The sequence below is a fragment of the Sorex araneus genome, chromosome 8, assembly GCF_027595985.1.
Source record: "Sorex araneus isolate mSorAra2 chromosome 8, mSorAra2.pri, whole genome shotgun sequence".
In the NCBI taxonomy this organism is placed as follows: domain Eukaryota; kingdom Metazoa; phylum Chordata; class Mammalia; order Eulipotyphla; family Soricidae; genus Sorex; species Sorex araneus.
The window spans coordinates 53,826,118-53,850,022 of NC_073309.1; the positions used below are offsets into that span (position 1 = coordinate 53,826,118).

Genomic DNA, 23,905 nt, shown 5'->3' on the forward strand with positions numbered 1-23,905 from the left:
ATTGAACCCGGGCTGGCTGTGTGCAAGGCAAACACCCTGCCCACTGTGCTATTGCTCCAGCCCCCAAGGCCCATTTTCAACACTGCACTATACAGGTGGAAGAGCTGGAGAGAGAGAACAGGAGGTGAGGTGCTGGCCTGGCATGCGGCAGACTTGGATTCAAGCCCTGGCACCGCACAGGGTCCCCGGAGCCCCACCAGGAACCATCCCTGAGCATAGAGCTGGGAGAAACGCCTGAGCACCACCAAATGAAGCCCCCCAAACCAAACAAAACTAAAAGGAAATCCGGTCTTCCATGCTGAAGGAGACAGACTGGCAGTTCCACCGTAGGGGTCCAAACTCCAGTCACCAGGGAACAAGAAGGTCCTCTTGGCCACTGGCATGACAGATGTGCTGCCTGCAGAGTCCTGTGCAGGATCGCTGACCGTGGTCACACCTGTGTGGCTGCCCGAACTGTCTTTGGTCCCCCACCTGGAGTGATGACTCGACTCCAGTAAGGGTCTGTGGTCTGGAAGAGAGAGCAGGTAAGGAGGGGGCACCTCAGGAGGAACCCCAATTGGTACTGGCTCACATCACTCAGAAAAGCGTCACATTCCTCTGTTTGCATGGAAGACAGTCTGGCCACTCAAAGAGGAAAGACTATCCAGCAGCCCGTTTTGATAGGGAAGATGAATCCATGGTGTTTCTTAGAGAAACACCAGTTTGCATGGGAAGGTAGGAGGCAGTTCCAAGCGAGGGCATAGCTCAGAGTGGAGCACGCACTCGCATAAGGCCCCGAAGTAGACCTCCCAGTGCCACTAACACCAGAGCTCAGGGGGCCATGTTGCTGAGTCTAGTGTTACTCCAGTCTCCTGATTAAAGCTGGAGAACCCACCCTTCCTTCAAAGAACAAGGAGGTTCCATTCAAAAAAAAGAAACAACATGATGATGGTTTGCTCCTTTGGGGAAAAACTGCCATCTACTCTTGCTTCCTGAAGACAGAAAAGTTGAGTGGGGGTGGGGAGGGCATTTGCCTCGCTTGCAGCTGACCTGATTCCAATCTTCAGCACCCCATTGGGTTCCCAGAGCCTCCCCATGAGTAATCCCTGAGTGCAGAGCCAAGAGAAAGCCCTGAGCACTGCTGGGTGGGCACCCCACCCCCCAACACACACACACACACACACACACACACAAATGGATGGGAAGTGCTGTCTAACTTGTATATATTAAAAACAAGAAGTTTAACAACCTTGAAAATCAGCAAGTGACACCACAGGCTCCCTGACCAAGCAAGCAAACGCTGTGCCATCACCCCGTTCCCTCGGATCTGGGGACACCCACACTTACTTGGGACCCCCTTTTAGGGCTAGGGTGGTCTAATGGTACTTTGAGAGGTGGAGATTGGGGAGTCTGCACGGGGGTCACACTCTGCATCTTCTTTTCTGCCAGGGAGACCACCGGGGTCAAGGCAGGGCAATGCTTCTTTTCTTTAAGAGTTTCTCCTGAGAAGAGAGGAGGAAGAGAAATGGAAGCAGGTGATTTGTTCTTCCAACATGTCGGCCCAGCCAATAGCAAGGGGAGCTAGGGAGAAGCCTTGCTCTGATTGGCTGCCGTTGAGGTAGAAAGGTGGGGTGGATGACCATGACTCACTGCTTGGGTCCGGCAGGTTCTACTGACTCTCCTTTAGGGACCCTCCTGGTTGGCCCTTTACTCACCTCGGCGGCGGCGACACAGGCCACAGATGCACAATATGAGGAGAACCAAGAGGAGCGCCAGGCCCAGCAGAGAGCCCAGAACGATGCCGGCAATGGCTCCAGGGCCGAGGGTGTGGCCTAGGTGAAAAACAGGGCAAGGATGAAGCAGTAGGGGTCAGCGGTGGGCGACCTGTGGTGTCTCAAAGCAATAAAGCCTGGGGCCCAGAAGGTAGCACTGCAGCAGGGTAGCACGCAGCCCGCCCAGGTTCGAACCTGGGCATCACCTATGGTCTCCCAGCACCACCAGGAGTAATTTCTGAGTGCAGAGCTAGGAGGAAGCTGTAAGCATCACTGAGTGTGGCCAAATACCCCGCTCCCCGCCCCCCCAAATAAAGCACCAATCCAGGGGCTGGAGTGATAGTACAGCGGGTAGGGCGTTTGCCTTGCACGCGGCCGACCCGGGTTCGATTCCCAGCATCCCATATGGTCCCCTGAGCACCGCCAGGAATGATTCCTGAGTGCATGAGCCAGGAGTAACCCCGAGCATCGCCTGTTGTGACCCCAAAAGCAAAAACAAACAACAAAACCAGAAAAAGCACCAATCCAACCCTCTTGGAACCCAGGAATATGTGAGCCCTCGAACTCTCTAAGCACCAAACATTTACTGAGCGGCTCTAATGCTCCTGGCATCTCAGCAGGTGGTAAAGTCCCCTGGGTGGGCAGAGGAGACAAGATATCTATCCTGGTCGGGATTCCTTGTAAGCAGGAGATCAGAAGTGAACACATAGACGTCAGAGCGATGGCACAACAAAGAGGGTGCTGGCCTTGCATGCAGTTGACCCTGATTCAATCCCTGGCACCCCATATGGTCCTGCAAGCCCTGCCAGAAGTGATTCCTAATACAGAGTCAGGAGTGAGTCCTGAGCACCATCAGGTGTGCCCTCCCACCCCCCCCCAAAAAAAAAGAAAAGAAACTGGGAAGGAAAATTGACTGGACTTGCCAACCCTTTGGGTTATTGAAAGAATTGTGGGGTTTTTGTTTGTTTTTGGGTCACACCCAGCAATACTCAGGGGTTACTCTTGACTCTACATTTAGGAGTCATTCCTGGCAGTGCTCAGGGGACCATATGGGATGCCAGCGACCAAACCTGGGTATGCCCCTTGCAATGCCATACCCGCTGTCCTATCACTCCAGCCCCTGGAGGAATTTTTGTTGCTGTTATTGTTTTGGTGCCACACACTGTGCTAAGGAGAGGGACAATGTTGGTGTGCTGGGGGGACACTGAGAGGTCTCTGTGGACAAATGAAATTTCAGAAGCCAGTTGGGTATCCATAGTGATGATTTCAAGTGGAGGTAAGAGTTGAGTGGGAGAGAGGAGGAGGCGGCATGGCAGGGCCCCAACCCCCACTCACCGGCCTGGTAGATCCGACTTTGTGAAGGGGTCCCTGGCTGGTGGCCCAGGGTGGGCAGGATGCGCAAGGCCCAGGACCCATGGTCCCGGGGTGTCAGGGGCACCACAGCTGAGCGCTCCTGAGGCCCCAGTGTGAGCAGGGAGACCCAGTCCCTGTGGGCCGTGGCTCTGCCTGGCTCTGGCCCCTCTGGCCGAGCCTGGATCACAAAACTGCTGATGAGGGCCCCGCGCTCCACATCCCACGTCAGCACTGCCACATCCCGTGCTTTCTGCAGCCTCCAGGAGGAGATGGAGGGTCCTGGGGGTCAGAGAGAGGGGCTGGGTTCATGGGGCCTGGGGAGGGACGGAGGGGGCTGTATACCAGAGCATCTAGGTCCTGCAGTATTTGGGGGTCTAGGAGAGGAAGGTACTCGGGGCCTGGACCTCTGGATCTGAGGAAAGAGGGCTGGAGGATGGAACCCTGGGTCTGAGGGAGGAGGCTGGGGGGATGGACTCCTGAGTCTAAGGGAGGAGGCTCGAGAGATGGACCCCTGGGTCTGAGGGAGTAGGCTGGGGAATGGACTCCTGGGTCTGAGGGAGGAGGCTGGGAATGGACTCCTGGATCTGAGGGAGGAAGCTGGACTCCTGGGTCTGAGGGAGGAGGGCTGGAGCCTGATCCCCAGGAGTAAGGGAGGATGAGATTGGGACCTGGAGCAAAAGGGGATGGTCTACAGGGATAGACCCAGGCCCTGGGGTTCTCGAACTGGAAGACGGGAGTAGTGCAGTATCCTGGGGCCAAATTAAGTGGGACCAGGCCACATCACAAAGCCCTCTCAATCTAATACGCATTTCCTTGTCCCAACCTCCCCGCAGACCACTGCTTTCTGGGGGAGAGGGAGGGAACTTGGCCTTCTGGGGCCGGGGGAGGGGAAGGGCTCACCAATGAGCGTGATCTTGTCGCCCCCAGCACCCAGCGCCCCACTGCACAACACGGAGTAATTCCCCAAGTCCCAGTCCAGGCTGAAGTTGCCAATGAGGAGCCTCCGGCCGCGCTGACTGAGCTGCAGACGACCCCCTCCTCCGGGGGCTAGGGGCCGCCACTCCCGGGCCCACGATGTACTGGATGGCGGTGGGCAGCCCGTGGCCTCCAGCACCACCTCCACCTCCCCTGACCGTGTCTCTGCCACCATGGGGAGCAGCAGCACCTCTCGGGGGGCCTCTGCAGGTGGAAGAAAGTCAGAAAGTCAGAACCTTCCCTCGGACTCCAGCAAGCAAGCAGCAAGGAGGGCGGGAAAGCAGGCCAAGGTGCTGGAGTTGCATGCAGCCAATCCAGGTCCGCTCCCTAACACTCCAGAGGGTCCTCCAAGCCCCGCTGGGAGTGACTCCTGAGTGCAAAGCCGGGAATAAGCCATGAGCACTGCCAGATGTGGCCAGAAAACAAAATACAAACACGAAATCCCAGGAGATCCCAACACTTTTGTCCTTCGTTTTCTGATCTCCTAGCTAGGGCTGGTTGAGTAGATCAAGGACTCCAGGTTCTGGGCTGGGAAGCAGGTGTGCATGGGAAGACGCCAGCCCTCTTCCTGGGTCCAGGAAATGTTTAATGTCCCTGCCCCTTTTTGAGATGTAGGGAACACTTCCCCCCTCCCCTGGGGTTAGTTAGTGTAAAAGGAAAACTGTCCCTGGAGTTAGGAAGCCCCCAGAGGAGCAAAGAAACCCCCACCCCACCCCACTTTTCCTGGACATGTCAGAATGAAGAAGTCCAGTCCTCTGACCTGGTACAACAGTGCAGGTGCGTGTGGTCATTAGGTGGCGAGCAAGGCAGGTGACAGGGATGCCGCTGAGTCGGGGGTGGACAGGGACAGCTGCCAGTATCACAGAGGGTGCCGGGCCCGCACGGACGCTTTCAGGAAGACCCTGGAACTGTAGGGAGGCAGCCGGGACTCCACCGGGCCACGAGCAGCGGAAATGTAGGCTGCGGTCCCCAGGCCCCCCTTCGACTGAGCACTGTGGTGTTCCTGGAGGCAAATCTGAGGTAGAGATTTGGGGCTCAGCCTTTGTCCCCTGCTCCCTTTCTCCCCTTCCCCCTTTTCACCTAGCTCCAACCTGCAGGTGTTTACTTGCCCGCATTCCCAGGCTGTTTCTTTGCACACTGGCCCGAGCCGTTTAGTCCCTTCCCTTTCTGGCTCCCATGCTATGCCATTTAATTCTGCGGTATAATTTCCTGAGTTTGCTCCAGGAATCTCCACCCTCTCTGTGCCGGCCCAACCAAGCCTCCCAGCCTTCCCAGTCCTTTCACACCTCTTCTGTTGGCCATCCCTGTTATCTTCTCAGGTCTTTAATGACCCCATGTGATTCCTTTCCTTTTGCTGCCCCACCCTCTCAGGAAAGTCCCGCCCCTTCTGCAGAGACCCCGCCCTCCTTTAAGACCCCGCCCCCTCGACAGAGACTCCGCCTCCCTCACGACCCCGCCCCCGCAGTGGCCCCGCCCCTTCGGCAGACACTCCGCCCGCCTTTCTGGCCCCACCCCCGCGTGGCCCCACCGCGTCCGCCCGGCTCACCCGCCACCGTGAGGTTGAGCAGCGAGCGACGGCGGCGCCCGGTGCGCGGGTTCCCGGCCAGGCAGGCGTAGGCGCCCGCGTGGCCGGGCCGGACCGCCGGCAGCAGGAGGCGCGGACCGGCGGGCACGGCGGCCTCGGCGGGGTCGGCCAGGCTCCACGCGATGTCGGCGGGGGGCCGCGAGGCGGCGGCACAGTGCAAGGTCACGTTGCTGCCGGCCGTGACATAGAGGGCGGGGGTGGCATCGCGATCCGAGGAGACGGTGATGACCGGCACGTCCGGGCCGTCTGCGGGGGTCCGGATCACGAGGCTCGTGCAGGGCTCTCGGGAGCGCGCACGCCCCCTCCCCCGGATCCCCAACCCACTCACAGAGGACACTGAGGTCGGCCGCGGCCTCCGTGTGGCCGAAGGGGCTGCGGACGCGGCAAGTGTAACGCGCGTGGTCGCTGCGCACTGGCCGCACGATGAGCAGCTGGTCGCCCTCGACGCGGACCCGGGACGCCGCCCCCTCGGGGTCCGCGGCCTCCAGCACGCGCCCTTCCCGGCTCCAGCTCAGCTCCCCGCTGCCCGGCGTCCAGCCCTGGCAGCGCAGTCGGAGCTCGGCCGCCCCCTCCTCTGTCTCGGGGGCCGCGGGCTGCACGGAGAGCTTGGGCAAGGGCTCTGCAAGAGGGGAGCCGCTGAGGACCCGCGGTTCACACCGCAGCCTGCTTCCCCCTAGAGCCGTGAGTGGCAATAGGGCCCGCCCCACCCCAGGAGTCCTGAGCGCCCAAGTTCAAGCTCCCCCAAGGACCTTGGCCCCAGGCCCGCTTCTAGGTCTCTCCAACCTAGAAACCCTCTGTCCTATCTGGGCAGAAAATACCCTTATGACACCCTTAACAGTTCAAGGGCCCACTTACCGTACACACCCACCGTGAACTCTCGGATCTGCCGGGAGACCCCAGCCCGGATGACCTCAGCTGTGTAAACACCAGCATCAACCAGTTGGGCTGAAGAGAGTTCCAGACTCCCACGGGCCTGGTCAAAGTGCAGCCGGTCTTGGAGCGCTGGGTCGGGGTGCAGGCTGTTTAGCGGAGCTCCTGGCCCGAGGCCACCGGCTGCCAGCACAGTGGTGCCCTTCCGCCACACCACTAGAGGGGCAGGGGGCCCGGGGCTGGGAACCGGAAGCAGTGGAAGCTGGATGGTGGTCCCCACAAGGACTGCGAGAGGGCCCCGCACCTGCTGTGGAAGGCTCGCCCCAGTGTCTGTCTCTGCAGGGGCTCTTGATTCAGGGTTCAGGGGAGAAAACTCGGAATCCGGAAGTTCGGGGGAGAAAGCAGAGCCTGGGGTTTCTGGGGATCCTTTCATGCCTGGGAGTTGGGCAGAAATGCCTGCAGGGAGGGTCCCAGCAGGGGCAGAGGCAGGCTCCTGGCTGGGTCCATCAGGGAGTATTTCAGCCTCGGGAAAGTAGGTGCTCACCATCTGCCCTTCCTCGGAAGCAGCTGACCCGACAGGCCTGGACACGTGGTCATGGGAACGCTGGGCTTGGGGAGGGGGCCGGGACTCCGCAATCTCCACGGGGGCTGCTGGGCCTGAGGACTTGATGGAGGGAGCACTGGCACCGGAGCCCAGGGATGAGCTGCTGGACCCAGCTCTGGAGGAGGCTAGCGGGGTGCCAGCCCCGATGCGGGAGGCTGCAGAGGAAATGAGAGTGTGTCTGGGAGCAGGTGGGGAGGGGGACCCCGGGGAGGGGCTGAGCCCAGGGCGCTTACCCAGCAGCAGGACCAGCTGCAGTGCACACCAGGGGACCATGGTGCCGGCTGCACCTGCCAGGGCACCGCAGTGACAGCAGGGCCTGGTCCCCCGCACGGCACAGCCAGCTCTGAGCTTGGACGAGTCTGACTGGACTGGTAGCTTCCTGGGTGGAGAAGGGAGCCAGTTCCAGTGGGAGGTGCCAAGACACCCCCCACCCCTCAGGATTTAGAGGCGGAAATGCTGACCCCACCCCACCCAACTTCCCAGGGGAAGCCCCGCCTGATCCCTGCACTCCCCACACCCAGGGTAAGAGGAGAACTGATTCCCAGCTCAGAAGCAAACCTGGGAGTGGGGGGGGGGGGGGGAAGCCTGGAAGACTTCCTGGAGGAGGGAAAGAGATCTTTCAGGGACTCTCCTCTACCCCCAGGCCTAGGGATCCACTGGGTCCAGCAACCTGTTCCCCAGGCTGGTCCCTGCTCCAAACCTTCCTAGGGTCCCCAGGAGCCCTGAGGACCTGTCTCTCAAGTGGCCCCATCCCTTCTGACCAACTCTTCAGAGTCCCATCTGTCCACCGATCCTCCCCACCAGTTTCCCTCCAGCTAAGGGTCTGCCTCTGGCCCCACCGCCCTCCACGGCTCTGCATCTCCGGGTGGTCTTGTCTATGAGACCCTGAGCGCCTCTGTTCCCCATCTTCTCCCTGCTCCTCCCCCTCTGCTTCCTGGCTCCTCCTCCACATCCTCCGGCTCGCGCTCCCCCTCCTTCCCCTGCTCCTTCTCCTCTTCCTTTTCCTGCTCCTCCTCCCACTTCTCCCCTCCTCTACTTCCTCCCTCCCTCTCCTTCCCCTGGTCCTTCTCCTCCTCCTTCTCCTCCTCCTGCTCCTCCCGCCTCTCTGCTCCGTCTCCAAACCCCGCCCCTTATCTCTCTGCCCCTCCCTCCTCAGGGTTCCGACTAACCGGTCCAGCACGGCCTCGGCACCCCTCTTCAGCCCTTCTGTAACCCCCTCTCCCTTCATATCCCCTCCCACCCCACCACCCAGCCCTCCAGCTAGGGATCACTTGTGGAGGGCTTGGGGGAACCCTACGGGTGCCAGGGATCAAACCCAGGTCTGCCATGTCCAAGACAAGCTCTTAATTTGCTGTGCTCTCTGGCCCCTTCAGCGCTCTCTCTCTCTCTCTCTCTCTCTTCTATCTTTCTGACCCCCTCCCCCCTTTCTGATGCCTCATCTCTCCTTTCCCCTTTCTTTCGTTGCTGTTTCCTCTGCCTGGAACATTCTCATACATGCCCTTCCCACTTCCACGTGACCAAAGGACAAGATGTCTTTCAGGTCCTGCCTCATTCAGAACCAAAATAATAATGAGCACATCCTCCTTGTGGTGTCAAGTGTGTCCCACACATTGTCAGGCCAAACCCTCGCAAGCCCTATGGGCTGGCCGTCATTAGCCTTTCCATTTAACAGACTCAGAGAAGTCAAGGGACTTGTCGCAAGTTGCGCAGCCCAAGGGAGGCCTGAGTTTCAGTCCAGCATGGTGAGGCGGGTCCGTCCTCGGAAATTCCTCCTGCCACCATCACATTGGCCTTCCCGCCTCATTTCCTGGTCTCCTGAGCTACCCGGAAGTTCTCTCCATGTTACTAGCAATGATGCGAAAGTGTTTCTGGGCTGCTGTTTTAATGAATCCTCCAACCTCTGGTGGGGGGCTTGGGGGTCACAACTGAGCAAATGCTTTGCATGCGGAGACCAAGGTTCCATCCCTGAAACTGCCTGGTCCCCTGAGCACTGCCAGGAATGTCCCCAAGTACGGATCTGGGATTAGCCCCTGAGCACTGCTAGATGAGGCTAAAAAAAAAAAGAGAGAGAACCTGGGGCTTGAGGCAGTACAGGGGTAAGACACTTGCCTTGCACACAGCTGACCCATTTGACCCTTTGCACCCCACATGCCCCGTAAGCACCATTAGCTGATGACCACAAAACCAAAAAAACCCCACAAACTCCATGGGGAAGATTTGGAGGGTGAAGAGGTGTGGTGGTGGCACACGTTGACATGCTCAGGGCTTACTCCTGGCTCAATGCTCTCAGAGAGCCCCTTATGCAGTGCTCTCAGAGGGGACCATATGGTACCAGGGATCAAATCTAGGCCCTCTGTAGGCAAAACTTTCTTTTGCCCGCTGTTGAGCTCTTTCTGCAACGTTTGTTCTTTGGGGCCTCCCAAGCAGTGTTCAAGTGGTCTTGGGGCCACTCCTGGTGGTACTTGACCCAGTTGTGTGAGACTGTTCAGTCCTTAGATCTAGCAGTTCTGGGGGGACTAGTGCATGTAAAACATCTCCAGTCCTTTAAGCCATTTCCCCAGTAGTCCCCACGTGGCAGGTTTTGTAGCTTTAAAAGGTCTGCAGGGCCAAAAAGGTAATATATGGGTTAAGGTGCTAGCCTTGTACCCAACCAACCCTGGTTTGATCCCCAGAACCACAAAAGGTCCTCTGAGCACTGTCAGGAGTGACACGCAAGCACCACTGCATGTGGGTCAAAAACAAACCCAACAAATTGATTTTAAATGGTGGCAGATGTTTTGCGCCTCCTCCCACTAATAAGCAGGGTCCACACGTTCCTAAGATCTGGGGGCACCACTGATGGCGAGACCCAGAGAGGATAATGGCAGTGAGCTGGGTTGGCTTCTGCATTCCGGTTATGCATTCCACTTCCAGAACTACAGGACACATGGATGGCCTGACTCCCCCCACCCCAATGGATGCCTGGGCCTGTGTCTGACCCCCTTGACACAGTCTGTAACGGAAATTTCAGGGCAAGGACTGGCGGAAACTCTCCTGCGGGGCCTGACATGTGGCAATCATCGGACTAGAGAGCAGGGCCTGAGTGAACAGACGGACGTCAGGAGAGACAGAGTTTATTGCGGAGTTTCAGGAAAGCGTTCAAATCCTCCCGATCTCCTTCAGCTTGGCCACCAGGTCCTCTGTGGTCTCCACCTTGACGCCGGCTGTGCGCTGAGGCGGGTCCTCCACGCTGACCACCGAGATCTTGGAAGTCAGGTCCACTCCCAGGTCCCCGGCCTTGATCACCTCGATCTTCTTCTTCTTGGCTTTCTGCACTCAAGAAGCCATGGCTCAGCGGGCTGCCAACCCCCCACCCCCACCGCCCGCTGCCCCTGCCCTGGTTCCTGACTCAGTTTCCCGCATCTCCCTCTCCCCCCAGGATTCACTGCCCCACCCCCTAGCTGAAAGGCCGCAGGAGCCCATCAAGTGGCAGGAAGGGATCCGCAAGCCTGATCTTGGTAGTGAAATCTCAAAGCGGCCCAACTGACATGCCGGCTCTACCCTATTGGCTGAGGTGACTCATTAAACACATCCGATTGGGCGAGTGGACCCCCTCAACTCTCCCGATTTGGCTGAGACAAGCCACTAAGCCCGCCCAGTTAGCTGAGATGAATCAGTGAACTCTCCCTATTGGTTTAGATGACTCACTGGAGCGATTTCATTGGATAACAAGACCCACCGGCTGAGATCCACTAAGGGCTCCTCATTGGCTAAGATGACCCACGTGTTCCTCCTATTGGCTACGGAGTAATGCGTGCTCTTCCCATTAGTCAAGAGATCGATTCCCCAGCCCAGCCCCTTCCTAGGGAGCGGCAGCCCTGGATTCCTTCCTGCTGGCAAAGGTTAACCGGGAGCCCTCCAGAATGCACGAGGATGACCCATCTTCCTTGGCCCGTTACCCAGTGCCCCTCCTTCATATCTGGGTGACGGGGACCTTTTTCTGTCTAGGAAAAGGCTACTGGCACAAGGATGCCGCCACCCTCCCAGATGCCCGCCGCCGGGCTGCCGCTCACCATGATGTTGGGTAGCGTGGCATAGCGGGGCTCGTTGAGTCGCAGGTCGGCGGTGACCACCGCGGGCAGCTTCAGGCGCAGGGTCTCCAGGCCCCCGTCGATCTCCCGCTCCACTTTCATCTTGTCCCCTTCCAGTGTCAACTGGGAAGCAAATGTGCCCTGGGGAGGGGCAGCATGGGGAAGTTAGGGCAAGTGGGAAGGGGCACAGGGAGAACCCCCTGCGAGAGCCAGGCCAGCTGAGCCTCACGTGGGCCCACAGAATCACGTTGGAGGGTCCAGGGGAGGGCGCGCAGTCAGGATCTAGTCCATATGCAAGGGCAGCTCCTCTGAAGGACTCTCCCTGCTGGCTGCTATGACCCTCTAAACCTTCCCTCTCAGCTCGAGAATCAGTGAATCTTTTGGATTGGCTAAAATAAGTCATTGTCAGGGCTGGAGCAATAGCACAGCGGGTAGGGCGTTTGCCTTGCAAGCGACCAACCCTGGTTCGAATCCCAGCATCCCAATTGGTCTCCCGAGCACCGCCAGGAGTAATTCCTGAGTGCATGAGCCAGAAGTAACCCCTGTGCATCGCCAGGTATGACCCAAAAACCAAAAATATTTTTAAAAAAATTTAAATAACTCATTGTGGGGCTGGAGTGATAGCACAGCGGGTAGACGCAGCCGACCCAGGTTTGAATCCCAGCATCCCATATGGTCCCCTGAGCACCACCAGGGGTAATTCCTGAATGCAGAGCCAGGAGTAACCCCTGTGCATTGCTGGTTGTGACCCAAAAAAGCAAAAAAAATAATAACTCATTGTGTGGCCAAGACAATACAGGGAATGGGACACTTGCCTTGCACCAATGGGACCTGGATTCTCTCCCTGGCAACCCACAGGGTCCCTGGGTGCGGCCTGTCATCTGGGTCGAGTTCCCTCCAGTCCCTGCCTGCTCGAGCAGGCCCCCTGTCTCTCTCCTGAGACCCCTGCCTGCTCCCACCCTCCACTGCTGCCCACAATGGTCTCACCTGTGGCCAGTCCAGAAATCCAGCCGTCATCTGGCCTGTCTGGTTGCAGTCATCGTCGATGGCCTACGTGCAGGAAGGAGACGGTCAGCGCACATGTTCCCTCTGGGGCCTGAGTATAGACCCTTCTGGCCTTCTGCATAGGAGCAGCCCGGAAGTGTGTGTCTACTGACACTAAGGGGTGTGGCAGCTTCCGAATCAAACGGAAAAGAAGCAGTTCCTGTAGTTGGCACCTGGGCTAGACTGATCCTATCCCTCTGGGCCCAGGACATGGGGAGTCCACATCCAGGACACCTGACACTGCCTGAACCAAATCTTGATAGCTGATTGTGGGACATCCTGGAACCGAGCTGGGGGCTCCTGGCTCAAACAGCAGAGCTGCTAGGATCAAGCTGGCACAAATGGAACACAGGGGATCTGAACCCAAAAGCACCCCCACTTGCGGCACTGAGAACCACTGCTATTCTTCTATCTGTTATCACTTCTGTTGGATATTCACAGGAACTCTGTGAATGGGAGCTTGGGCCAGTGAGAACACTTGAGTCCCCGACTCTAGTGACTGGTTCATGGAAGGACACATGATTCAAGCTGGCCCATGACAGGTCAGCTTGGATGGGACCCTCCAAAAAAGAGGCTCTTCTAGGAGAGGTGGGACATGAATCTGCACACACAGAGTAAGATCAAGACAGAAATAGAGAATTAAGGTGTTTGACTTGTAAGTCGCCAACCACGGTTCAAATCCCTGACACGACACCTAGTCCCTGACCCTGAGTCCTGCCAGGAGTAAGCCCTGAGCAACACCAATGTGACCCCCAAAACATGACATAAACAGACCTGAAGTTCATGAGTCACCCTAGATCAAGCTAAGCTTTAAAGCCCACGTGAGAGTAACATACTTTTTTTTTTTTTTTTTTTTTGGCTTTCTGGTTCACACCCAGCAATAAACAGGGGTTACTCCTGGCTCTGCACTCAGGAATTACTCCTGGTGGTGCTTGGGGGACCATGTGGAATGCTGGGGATCGAATCTGGTTCAATCCCCAGCTGTGTCCTATCCATTGTACTATTGCTCCAGCCCCAAACTCGTTTTTTTAATAATGCCAATCAGATGTTGATTCTCCCACCCGGAACAAAGTCCATTCCTAGTGGACCCACCCCTTTCTCCATAGCTGGAGCCTGGCTCCAGGACTTGCACCAGAGAACCAGGACACATCAGGCCAAGAGTCACGAGTGAATGCAGGGGCTTGAACAGGTCATGTTTTGGGCCCATTACCTGGAGAGGCCCTCAGCCTCAGTTTCCCAGGTGCATTCTGTCACCTCCCTGTTTTTTGCTGCCTGACTTGCACAGGGCTTTGGACCCTGGCTGGCCCGTATCTCCCACGAGGCCCATTTCCCCTTAGAGCCCAGGAGGGCCGGCCCTCTGCCGAGTCACTCTGCTGCTCTGGCCCGTCTTCCCAGCCTCTATCGCCGACTCCCAAGCTCCTCCCTCCCAACCAGGCAGCTCCTGCTGGCACTGGCCGCTGCTCTCCTTGGGCAATAGGGAGGTCTGGTCTGGGTCAGAGCGACAGGGCTCTTGCCTTACACAAGGTTCACCTGGGTTTGATCCCCAGCACCCCACATGGTCCCCCAAGCACCTCAAGGAGTTAATTCCTGAGCATGGAGCCAGGAGTAACACCTGAGCATCGCCGAATGCAGTCCAAAACCAAAAACAAAACAAAGCAATCCTTGGCTGGGGAGGGACCCTGCAATCCTTGGCTGGGGAGGGACCCTGGAGTGGCGTCCCCTATCTCCTTAATGGCAGCTGTTTTATTTGGGGAGCCACACCCAGCAGGGTGCAGGGCTCACTCTGTGGATCAACCTCTGGCCCGAGTGACAGCATGTGCCACCCCCATGGCTTGGCTGTTGTATGAGGGCTGCTGTAGCTGTACCCAGCACCCCCAGGCTCCTGGCCTTGGTCTCTGCTTCAAGCCACCCGTGAGCCACGGCTCCAGAGGCCCGTTCTGCAGTGCAGCTGAGCCTGCGCCACTCACAGACCTCCCAGGGCCCCCCAAAAGCCTCAGGCCTCTGCTTCAGGATGAGGCCTCCGTCTCTGGCCCACTGCGAGCCCCTGATGACCCCCAGATTCCTCATATTTCCTCTAATTTGTTCTTCGTAGGACTTGCCTCTGTGCTTCTGAATTGTCTTTCCAGGGCCAGCCCTGTCCCCCTGTCCACCCCGCCTGCCCCAGCCTCTGCGTCCTGTCAGCCTGAGCCCAGCATCCTCTCTCCCAGGGGGACCAATGCCCAGACCCCGGTGGCCATCGCTGCCCAGTGGCAGAGCCCGAGAGGCGGCCTAAGCCGTGGGCCCCGCCCGCCCCCAGCAGCCATGGGCTCCCTGCAGTCCAGCAGCTGTGCCCACCTGCTTGCCCAGCAGCACCAGGTTCACTTTCTCCTTCTCAGCCAACTTGGCCAGAACCCGGGCCACCTGCAAGGGCCCCAGGCGCTCGGCCTCTGCAGCTGACACCTCCACGTGGATGCCTCGGTCTGCGCCCATGGCCAGGGCGGTACGGATGGTCTCCTGGAAAGGAAAACAGGGCTGATTCAGCTTCCTCTGGGCCCAGTCAGTCCTCCTCCCTCAGACCCAAGGGTTGGGTGCCTCCTCCCTCAGACCCAGTGGTCCAGCACCTGGCACTGGGTGGGCCCACAGCTGACAGCGATGACCTCCTTCACCAGCTTCTTCTCCTTGAGCCGCACGGCCTCCTCCACGGCGATCTCGCAGAAGGGGTTCATGGAGTGCTTCACGCCATCCGTCACCACTCCTGACTTGTCCGGCTTCACCCGAATCTGTGGCCGGAGGGGCGAGGGGGTGGTGGTGAGAGGTCCAGCACCACCAGCACAGGGGAGAGGAAGGGCTGACAGGGTCCCCAGGGGCCCAGAGGCGGGCAGGGGCAGGGCCTATCTGGGGGCACTGTGCTGTACTGAAAGCCCTCATCTACAGATGCGGCAGCGGGGCGCAGAGGGGTCAAGTGCCTCACCCAGGTGGCAGGATGAGGCGTGCCACCCCAGTGTGCCCTGGGGATCAGGACCCTCTGAGGGATGCCTTGGAAGGAAGAGACCAGGTCCCTAGACTGAGAGTTCCTCACTTGGGTTTGGTTCAACGGGGGCATTTGATGCAGGGGATGGGACTCAAGGCCTCACGCCCTGTGGTAAAATGTTCCTGACCCGGGGCTGGAGCAATAGCACAGCAGGCAGGGTATTTGCCTTGCATGTGGCCGACCCAGGTTCGATTCCCAGCATCCCATATGGTCCATTGAGCACCACCAGGAGTAATTCCTAAGTGCAGAGTCAGGAGTAACCCCTGAGCATCGCCAGGTGTGACCCAAAAAGAAAAAAAAAATGTTCCTGACCCTCAGGCACTGCTTGGGCCGGCCTTGGCTCCCTCCTCTGGGTTCCAGGAGGCAGATGCTGGGCAGGTGCTGTGGCCATGAAGAACTGAGTGCTAAGGCAGTGGTCAGAGACCGTGGGCAGGGGTGAAGTATGTCAGGGTCTGATCTGGAGAGAAGCAGGTTTCTCAGGCCTGGAGGGGCTCCACAGAAATGAAGACCGAGCCCTGAGTCTAGCACTTTCCATAGGCCGTGAGACACAGGCTGAAGGTCAAGTTCCGTCTGCCAAATGTGTCCGTGCCAGCACTGAGCATGCCTCCAGGCTGCCAAATGCTATTAATACCCTGAGCGGGCTGAGGGTCAGAGCACTGATGGGGCGGACACAGGGTCCAGGAAGGCCTCCCAAGCATGCAGGGTCTAACTCCGGTGGCCACCAGCACTGCCAGGGACACTCCACCCCCAAAGTGTCCTGTACAGACAAGCAGCCCCAGGCCACCTCCCCCCCACACACACACACATGCGCGCGCGCGCACACACACACACACACACACACACATACACACACACACACACACACAGTGAGCACAGTGGTGGTTGACCTCGAGTGGATCAATGTGCCAACACCAGCTCTGTGGAGAGCAGCTCCCTGCACCAGGTTCATACAGGGGGCCCAGCTGGGCCCAGGACAGTAGTGAGCTGGGGCACAGGGTCTGCAGGCTGGAGGCCCCCGTGTGATCCCAGACAGCACATGGATCCCCAGAGCACTGAGTTGGGAGTGACCGCTCAGCCCTACTGAGTGGCTCAGAAACTGGCCGGAGACACAGTGCAGTGGGGAGGGCGCCTGCATGCAGCTGACCCTGGCTCGATACCCAGGACCCACAGGGCCCCGAAGACCCCAAGGAGTGATTCCTGAGTGCAGAGCCAGGAGTGTGGACAAAAAAAAAAAAGCCCACAAACCAAAAAAGTTTAGGGGCCAGAGAGATAGGACAGCAGGGAGGGCGCTTGCCATGTGCGTGCCAGGCTCGATCCCTGGCACCCTGAGCACTGCTAGGAGTGAGGTCTGAGTGCAGAGGTAGGAGTGACCTGGAGCATCGCCGGGTATGGGCCTTACCCCCCAAAAGAGTTTAATTGGGGCTGTAGAGTGAGTTCGGGAGTGAATCACTTCCGACCCAACTGGATCCCCTGAGCACTGCTGGGGGCCACTCCCGAGCAGAGCCAGGTACAGCCTCTGGGCACTGCTAGGGGTGTTCCCCAACTGGAAAAACTCATAGGAAAAAACATAAATTAAATTAAATTACTAGATGTTCAATACAGGAGGAAAAGGTGGCTGGGAGCAGGGCCAGCCCCGGCGAGGGCCACAGGAAGTGAGCTTCTACGTGATCAGCTGGGTCCAGGTGGGCAGTGACCCCCACCCCCAACCCCCAGAGACCAGAGGAGCAGCATGAAAGCAGCAACTCAGGAGGTCACTGGGCAAGTACAGACACCCCATCCCAAGAAGCAGACTGGAGCCACGGGGCAGGGGGGGAGCTGGGGCCGGGGGGCGCCCAGGGAGGTGCCATCTATGAGGATCTTTGCATTAAACCCTGAAGCGAGGCCGCAGTGCTGAGGTCACAGGAGTCAGTCCAACCCCCAAAGAGCTACCAGTCAGGGACCATGGGGAGGACTCGTGGGTGAACAGAGGCCACCTGGGCTGGGCCTGGGGAGGGCTGAGAAAGTGTGTGTGTGGGGGGGGGGGGGGAGGGTGAGCTTCTCAAATCCTGGGGGCTTCTTGGAGGAAGTGAATCAGGAAACTTTGATAGTCAATGGACTGACGGAACGGAAGGAGGCCGGGAGATGGCGCAGGGGGTGGGAGCATGAGCCTTGAGAGCATGAGGCCCGGAGTCTGATCCTGGTCACCATCTGTCCTGCATCACTCCATCAGCGCAGGGTGTAGTCTAGGTGTCCTTGACACCATACTGCTGGTCACCACGGCAGGAAGGATACCCAGAGAGAAGGACCGGCAGGGCTAGGGCCCAGGGAGAGGGCCAAGCAGGGCCAGGGCAGGGAGAGGGTCCGGCAGGGTAAGGGCCAGGGAGGCAGCCTGGTGTGAGTGGAGGAGCCAGCGTGCTGGAGAGAAAGGGGACAGGGGAGGGAGCAGAGGCGTGTGGGGCAGAGTGAAGGGACTGCCCCTGGCCTGCTGCTACCTGGGGGGCGCGGGGGCAGCGGGTGAGGGTAGGGTCAGCTCCTGCACAGGCAGCAGGGAGGGGAAGAGTCCAGGAGCACTGGGGGGAGTCAGGAAATGAAGCACAGGGCAGGCACAGAGGGCAGGACCCATAGCTGGGCGGGAGCAGCCTCTGCAGGTGCCTGAGCCACTTGTGGGCTTGGGTGAGTTTTGTTTGTGGGGAGAGTACTGGCAGCCACACCCAGCAGTGTTCAGTGCTCACTCCTGGCTCAGTGCTCACGGATCACTCCTGACTGTGTCAGGGGTGACTCCTAGTTCTGTGCTCAGGGATCACTCCTGGATCTGCACTTGGGTCATTCTTACACTCCTGGTGGAGCCCGGGGGACGCAGCTGATGCCGGGGATCACACCCAGGAGATCAGCGGCAGGCAAGGCCAGCCCTTAGGCCAGGCCGTGGAGCCATGTGTTCACAGACTAACACAATAAGGGAGTTGCCAGGGCCAGTGCTTTGGCCAAGTCCAGGAGCTGGCTCAGGGCTGCCTCCCCACTTCCTCTCGCTCCCATGTGTCCGGGACTGTGCCCAGGAGCAGGGCTGGGCAGGAGGGGGCCTAGATGAGCCCACAGAAATGCTCAGAGGCTGGTGGGGCCCCATGGTCCCAGCTGTTTGCAGTGAGGAGTTTGGGAGTTTCCATCCGGGGTGTCCGTCCTAACCACTCCAGCTCAGCTGCGTGAGCAACAAGTGATAGAACCTCCTGGTCCCTTCAGGAAAGGGCTGCAGGGTTCACTGAATGGGTCCACTCAGTCAGGGCTGACTTTACTTTCTATCTTAGGGGCTCTCAGTGTCGGGGTGGGGGGCAATGTGAGCTGTGCAGGCCTAGTAGTGTCGGGGCTCCATATGGTGCCTGAGTTCAGGGTCGGGACCACTGACTGGTAAGGCTGGCACACCCCCCTCGCAGCCATCTCCCCAGCACCAGCCAGTGTGGACTCAGGAACCACTAGTGTTGGGGGGGCGTTGGCCCAACAGTACAGCAGGGAGAGCACTTGCCTTGCATGCTGCTGGCTAGGGTTCAATCCCCAGTATCTCATATGAATCCCCAAGCACCACCAGGATTGATTCTTGAGTGCAGAGCCAGGAGTAACCCCTAAGCATCGCCGGGTGTGACCCAAAGGGCCAAAAGAAAAAAAAAAAGACACTAGTGCAACGCCAGTGCCCACTGAGTCTAGGCTGCCTGTGACCCCCGAGCTCCCACAGAGGGTCTGGCTCTGGGCTCCTCCAAATATACACAGGGGTGGGCAGCAGTGGCCTGGGTGAACGTGGTGGCTCCAGTTTCAATAACTCCAAGGTACCTCTTGGGGGTCTGCAAAGCAGGCCGTGTGCTGGGCAGTGCTGGGGGTGCGGAAGTGGGCTGCCACTCTGCTGTGTATTGGAGGTCTCGGAGGGAGGTGGATCACCACCACCCTCAGTTGGGTGCTCTGGAGAGCCAAAAGCACCACAGTTAAGACCCGCTGCTCCCCGGAGACCCTCTGCCGGTCCACCAGCCTTGGACCAGCGGGGGCTGTCACTGAGGGCACCCTGGGGAACTCTTCATACCTGGGCCCTCCTCCGCCCTGGTACGTGTGGGTCTGATCCCCGGGCAGCACCTTTGTGGGTGGCCATGCAGATGCAGATGAGTGATGCATGCAACAGTGGCCTGTGAGCACAGCAGGAGCGTTGGCGAGCTGGGAGCCGAGCGAAGCTAACGGGCCCTGCACACAGCTATCTGGGAAGTGGGTTCCGGGGGGCACTGGTCTTGCACGCGGCCGACCCTCCGCATCGCACAGGGTCCCCCAAGCACCGCCAGGAGTGACCCCTGAAAGCGGAGCGCAGAGCCAGGAGCAAGCCCTGAGCACCGCCAGGTGCCCCCCCCACCAAAAAAAAAAATGCCAACAATTGTAAAAGTGTGTCTAGAAGCGTCGAGCGCGCCGGTGGCCACTCGTCAGTGATCTTTGCCCTCAGGTGTGACTTTGCCGTGGGGGTGGCGGGGAAGTCGCGCCGGGCGCGGGTGGCCGGGGACCCCCAAGCCGTGCGCGCTCGCGACCCCGGAAGCAGAGGCTCGGGAGGAGGGGAGGGGGGTTCCGGTCACCTTCACAGCGAAGTCGATGACTCGCTTGACGGCCACGAGCGCTCGCAGCTCCGCCATCTTCCCGCCGCCGCCGCAGCCTGCCGGGTCCGTCGGCTCCGGGGCCGCCCGGTCCGGACTCGTCTGCGCCTGCGCGCCACGCCGGCAGCCAATCACCGCTCTCGGTGCCCGCCCCCGCCAGGCGGCCAATGGGAAGGCCGAGTGGGGAGGCGTGACAAGCGGACGCGGACCAATGGGGAGCGGATCCGGCCCGGGGCGGGATCCGCGGGGGCGGATACGGGACTGAGGGAAGGGGGTGTGGCCGGGAACTGGGGGAAAGGTCGTGGGAGGCTCCCGGGAGCCGCAATGCTCCCAGGGGTCCTGAACGCCTCCCAAGGCTCGCTGGCTTCCCCTTTCCCCAGTTCCCCCAGTTGTCCTCCTTGCCCCGTGTTTCCATGCCCCACGCCATGGAGGCCTCCCACGTGGATCTCCCCGTTTTTCCTAAGGGCTTCTTGGGCCCCCCGAATCCGCGTCCTCCATCCAAGTCTCCGTTGTCCCTCCGTGTCCGTGTCCTCCCAGCTTTTCCAATTATCTCTAAGCGCCCGTGTCCCTGCGGGCCCCTGCGCCGTCCTGCGCCGTCCTGCGCGTCCAGGTCCTCTCCAAGACTCTTCCTGGTCCCTGCCCGCCACCCCTTCCCCCGGGCACCTCCCCACAGGTCCACGTTCTCCCTGAGCCTCCTTGTACCCCCAGCTCGAGTCCCCTCCCCCGACTCTCCGCGGCTGCATTCCTGAGGCTGTGACGGTCCCCAGCGTGCCAGGAGGCGTTTCTTTACTCTGCTCCAAGTCAAGCTGCGGTCAAAGGCACGCGGGCCAGTCCCTATGGCACTGGTGCTCTGATGACAGTATCTGCCAAGGGAAAGCAGAGCCCGGGGGGAGGGCAGGAAGGTGGGTCCCGGGTGCTGGAAAGGGGACAGTGGTTGGTGTGAGGAGGGAGTTCCCAAGGCGGTGTTTGCCCAGTTTGCGGAACCCCGGGAGTAATGTATATTGGGGAGTGCCTGGGTAGCCACTGGGGTGTTCAGGGAGAACGACTGGGGGCCAAGAAGTTTGAGAAGAGAGAAAATAGAGAACGGTAAAGCCAGTCATCCCAAACACTAGGACCAGGAGGCTTCGCCCTTCTACGCATTCATTCTACGTGGAGTAGAATATCATTCCGATCTGCAGTAACAGACCTGGGCTCCAGCAACCCGCCCAGGATCTGGTGGGGTTGCGTCCAGGCTCCCCAACCCGCGTCCACCGCGGAGGCAAAGCCCCCAGCTTCCAGAACCAATCCGTTCTGGCCATGCCCCTCATTTTCTAGCCAGGCCCCTGCAGTTTCTGGCCACGCCCTTAAACTCCTGGTCACGCCCCTATATCTTCTGGCCACGCCTCTTCCCGTGATCTCCTGGGCCCTAAGTGCTTGTCTGTCCCAGCTCTACCCCGCGCGACTTCTGTGTCCCCAGCCCCCCACCTTCATCCTGTGCCAGGCCTCCCCCTCCCAGTATTCCCCCTCACCGCAGAGGAAAAAGGCAGAGAGTAGCCTTCACACCTCATATCCCAGAACCCACAGTCCAAATAGAACACCCAAGACGCTGGAGATCCAAGCTAGCACCATGCACGCTAGGGACACAGCCAACGGTCTGGGGACAGTGGGCTCTCAGTCCTGCGCTGCCACCTCACTGGCCATCACCCATCATCTGCACAATCCTTGGGGTCTGGGGTCTGGGGCCCAGAGCACCCCAACCCAGGGGAGGGCTTGGGTTAAGACTGGCAAGCTGTGTCTCGAGAGGGGATGGGCGGCCCTTCTGTGCTCAGCAAGTTCTGTGTGTGTTGGCTCTTTTCACAGGTCTGAGACCACACGGGGAGAGACGGAGGGCGCCTAAGGATGTGGCCAGCGGGAGTCAGGGGAGGGGCCCCCACATGTGCTGTGGGGGATTCTGATCTCAGGCAGGCTCAGCCTCACTCTAGCAAGACAATCGGTGCAGACTTTTAATTTATTTTGTGGTTTGGGGCTACACCTGGTGATGCTCAGGGCTTATTTCTGACTCTGAGCTCAGGGATGGCTCCTGGTAGCTCTGGGGGCCCTATGGGAAACGGGAATTAAACCTTGGTCAGCTGTGTGCAAGGCAAGCAGGCACCCCACCTTCTGTCCTACTGCCCCAGCCCTCTCACACTTCTGCCACAGACCTCTGTGGCTGCCGGCTGTGAGATCTAGGAGTGGGTGGTGGTAGCGACAGTGGTCAAGAGGCCCAGCATGCTCCCACGTACCGAAGGCTCCGCTTCACCCCCGAGTCACACACACAGCCCAGCCTCCACTCTGATACCCGGCCCATGGCTCCCTGTGGGACTGCGACGGCACCCTGGCCCGCCGGGCTGCCACCTGCCCAACCCAAACCTCCTCTGCTGGGCCCAGGCCTGTGTCCTGGGCCACACTCAGGCCTCTCACCATCTCCCAGAGATTGTCATCTGCCTGAGGAATGTCGCTTTTTTTTTTTCTTTGGCTTTTTGGGTCACACCGAGTGATGCTCAGGGGTTACTCCTGGCTTTGCACTCAGGAATTACTCCTGGCGGTGCTTGAGGGACCATATGGGATGCTGGGGATCGAACCCGGGTCGGCCGCGTGCAAGGCAAACGCCCTACCCGCTGTGCTATCGCTCCGGCCCCGAGGAATGTCGCTTTGACCTGTCCAGTGTCTCCCTTCTCGCCCCTCCCCCGGGGGTACACCCATTCCTAGGATTGCTGAGAGCCAGAACCCTCAGAGGGGGTTCTCCCTGCCTGTGAGGTGTCCGGGTTCCAGCACCTTCCCCCTTGTAGATGCCTGTGTTTCTGCAGCTCCCCTGGAAGAGCTCTGATCAGAGTTTGCACAGCCACTAGAGGCCCTGTCCTGTAACCGTCTCCAGCTTGACCCCAGAAGGCCTGTGGTTTGTGCGGGCTCCTCCCCCTCATGCCATTGCCCCAGCCTCACCCTCACACCAGGCAGCTGCCTCCCCAACAGCACCCCCAAATGAGGCTCCCCCAAGGCACTGTCCAAGCCCTCTCCCCTCCTGGCCATCTTCCACCACTCCCCATGGACCTCACAGAATCCACTGCCCCATGTGGCTGGGCTGGGTGGTGACCAGGCACGTCATGCCACGCGTCCCCTTAATGCCACTTCTTCTGCAGAACCCTTGGCTGAGCCAGGACGATTGCACCGGGGTAGACTCTTGCACACCATCGACCTGGGGTCCATCCCTGACATTGCATAGGGACCCCTGAATTCCAGTGGGAGTGATCCCTGAACACAGGGCCAGGAGTCAGCCTGAGCACATCTGAGTATAGGCCCCAAAGTCACAAAAACAAAAACTAAGCCCTTGGGTGCCCCAGAGCCTCCTTCTTCTGCATCCTCTGGCTCCTGGTCTCCTCCTCAGCCTGATTCCAGCAGCCTCCTGCCTCGAGCCAGCTGGCCCCACCTGGGAACCGTCTGCTGCCTCTCACCTGTCATCCTGCACGCTCGGCCCAGGGAACTTTCTGGAGGCTGGCACTGCTGCTGCCCCTCCCCGCTCACCCCATATCTCCCCATCACCTCCTGAGACAATGGGTGGAGTTCGAACCCTGGCTGCCCCCCACCTCTGCCCCCACCCTCTCTTCCCACCACCCCCACTTTCTCTGTTCTACCCACAAAGGACTGTATCCACCCTCTGACATCCGGCCTTCTCCGCCCGCTGCCTGGATCACCTCTCCTGCTCCCTGGACCCGCCAAGACCCTAAGTGCTCTCCCCAGGACTGTCAGTTTTCTCCTCCCCCGTAACCCCTGGTCCCACCTCTACCTCCGCCGTGGCCACCCACCCTGCCCCTTGCCCGGGGCTCCCCTGCCGGAGCCCACATGCAGTGCAGCTCCCATACAGGCTGAGTTCAGATCGGACCAGAACAACACAGGGCGCTTGACCTGGGTGCGGTTGATGCTGTTCGATCCCCAGCACAGCATAGTCCTGCCAGGAGTGATCCCTGAGCACAGAGCCAGGAGTCAGGCCCCGAGCAGCACCAGGTATAGCCCCCAAAGCAAAAACAACAAGGACCAGAAG

General features: G+C 59.6%; 2 protein-coding genes across 2 annotated transcripts; both read right to left on the reverse strand.

The window, feature by feature from the left end:
- Window positions 1-196: 196 nt before the first annotated feature.
- On the reverse strand, window positions 197-7,411 carry VSIG10L (V-set and immunoglobulin domain containing 10 like). The gene is made up of 10 exons (XM_004619780.2): window positions 7,372-7,411; window positions 6,520-7,293; window positions 5,993-6,283; window positions 5,626-5,910; window positions 4,840-5,094; window positions 4,005-4,283; window positions 3,087-3,383; window positions 1,695-1,811; window positions 1,327-1,478; window positions 197-508 (listed from the first exon to the last, which is right to left on the reverse strand). Exons 1-10 carry the CDS (start codon window positions 7,409-7,411, stop codon window positions 431-433), a joined length of 2,568 nt encoding a protein of 855 aa, XP_004619837.1. The 3' UTR covers window positions 197-430.
- A 2,824-nt stretch (window positions 7,412-10,235) lies between these two features.
- ETFB (electron transfer flavoprotein subunit beta) lies at window positions 10,236-19,972 on the reverse strand. The gene is made up of 6 exons (XM_004619880.2): window positions 19,834-19,972; window positions 14,853-15,011; window positions 14,587-14,745; window positions 12,196-12,258; window positions 11,191-11,349; window positions 10,236-10,447 (listed from the first exon to the last, which is right to left on the reverse strand). Exons 1-6 carry the CDS (start codon window positions 19,888-19,890, stop codon window positions 10,277-10,279), a joined length of 768 nt encoding a protein of 255 aa, XP_004619937.1. The 5' UTR covers window positions 19,891-19,972; the 3' UTR covers window positions 10,236-10,276.
- Between the last annotated feature and the right edge of the window lie 3,933 nt (window positions 19,973-23,905).

Coding starts and splice junctions, on each gene's coding strand:
- VSIG10L (XM_004619780.2), bottom strand. CDS start 7,411: ATGGTCCCCTGGTGTGCACTGCAGCTGGTCCTGCTGCTGG. Junction 5,911..5,992: donor GGCCGACCTCAGTGTCCTCT/GTGAGTGGGTTG, acceptor GGACCCCCGCAG/ACGGCCCGGACGTGCCGGTC. Junction 1,479..1,694: donor CCTGTGTCGCCGCCGCCGAG/GTGAGTAAAGGG, acceptor TCTTCTCAGGAG/AAACTCTTAAAGAAAAGAAG.
- ETFB (XM_004619880.2), bottom strand. CDS start 19,890: ATGGCGGAGCTGCGAGCGCTCGTGGCCGTCAAGCGAGTCATCGACTTC. Junction 14,746..14,852: donor GTGGGCCCACCCAGTGCCAG/GTGCTGGACCAC, acceptor TTTCCTTTCCAG/GAGACCATCCGTACCGCCCT. Junction 11,350..12,195: donor GATTTCTGGACTGGCCACAG/GTGAGACCATTG, acceptor GCCCCTCCCCAG/GGCACATTTGCTTCCCAGTT.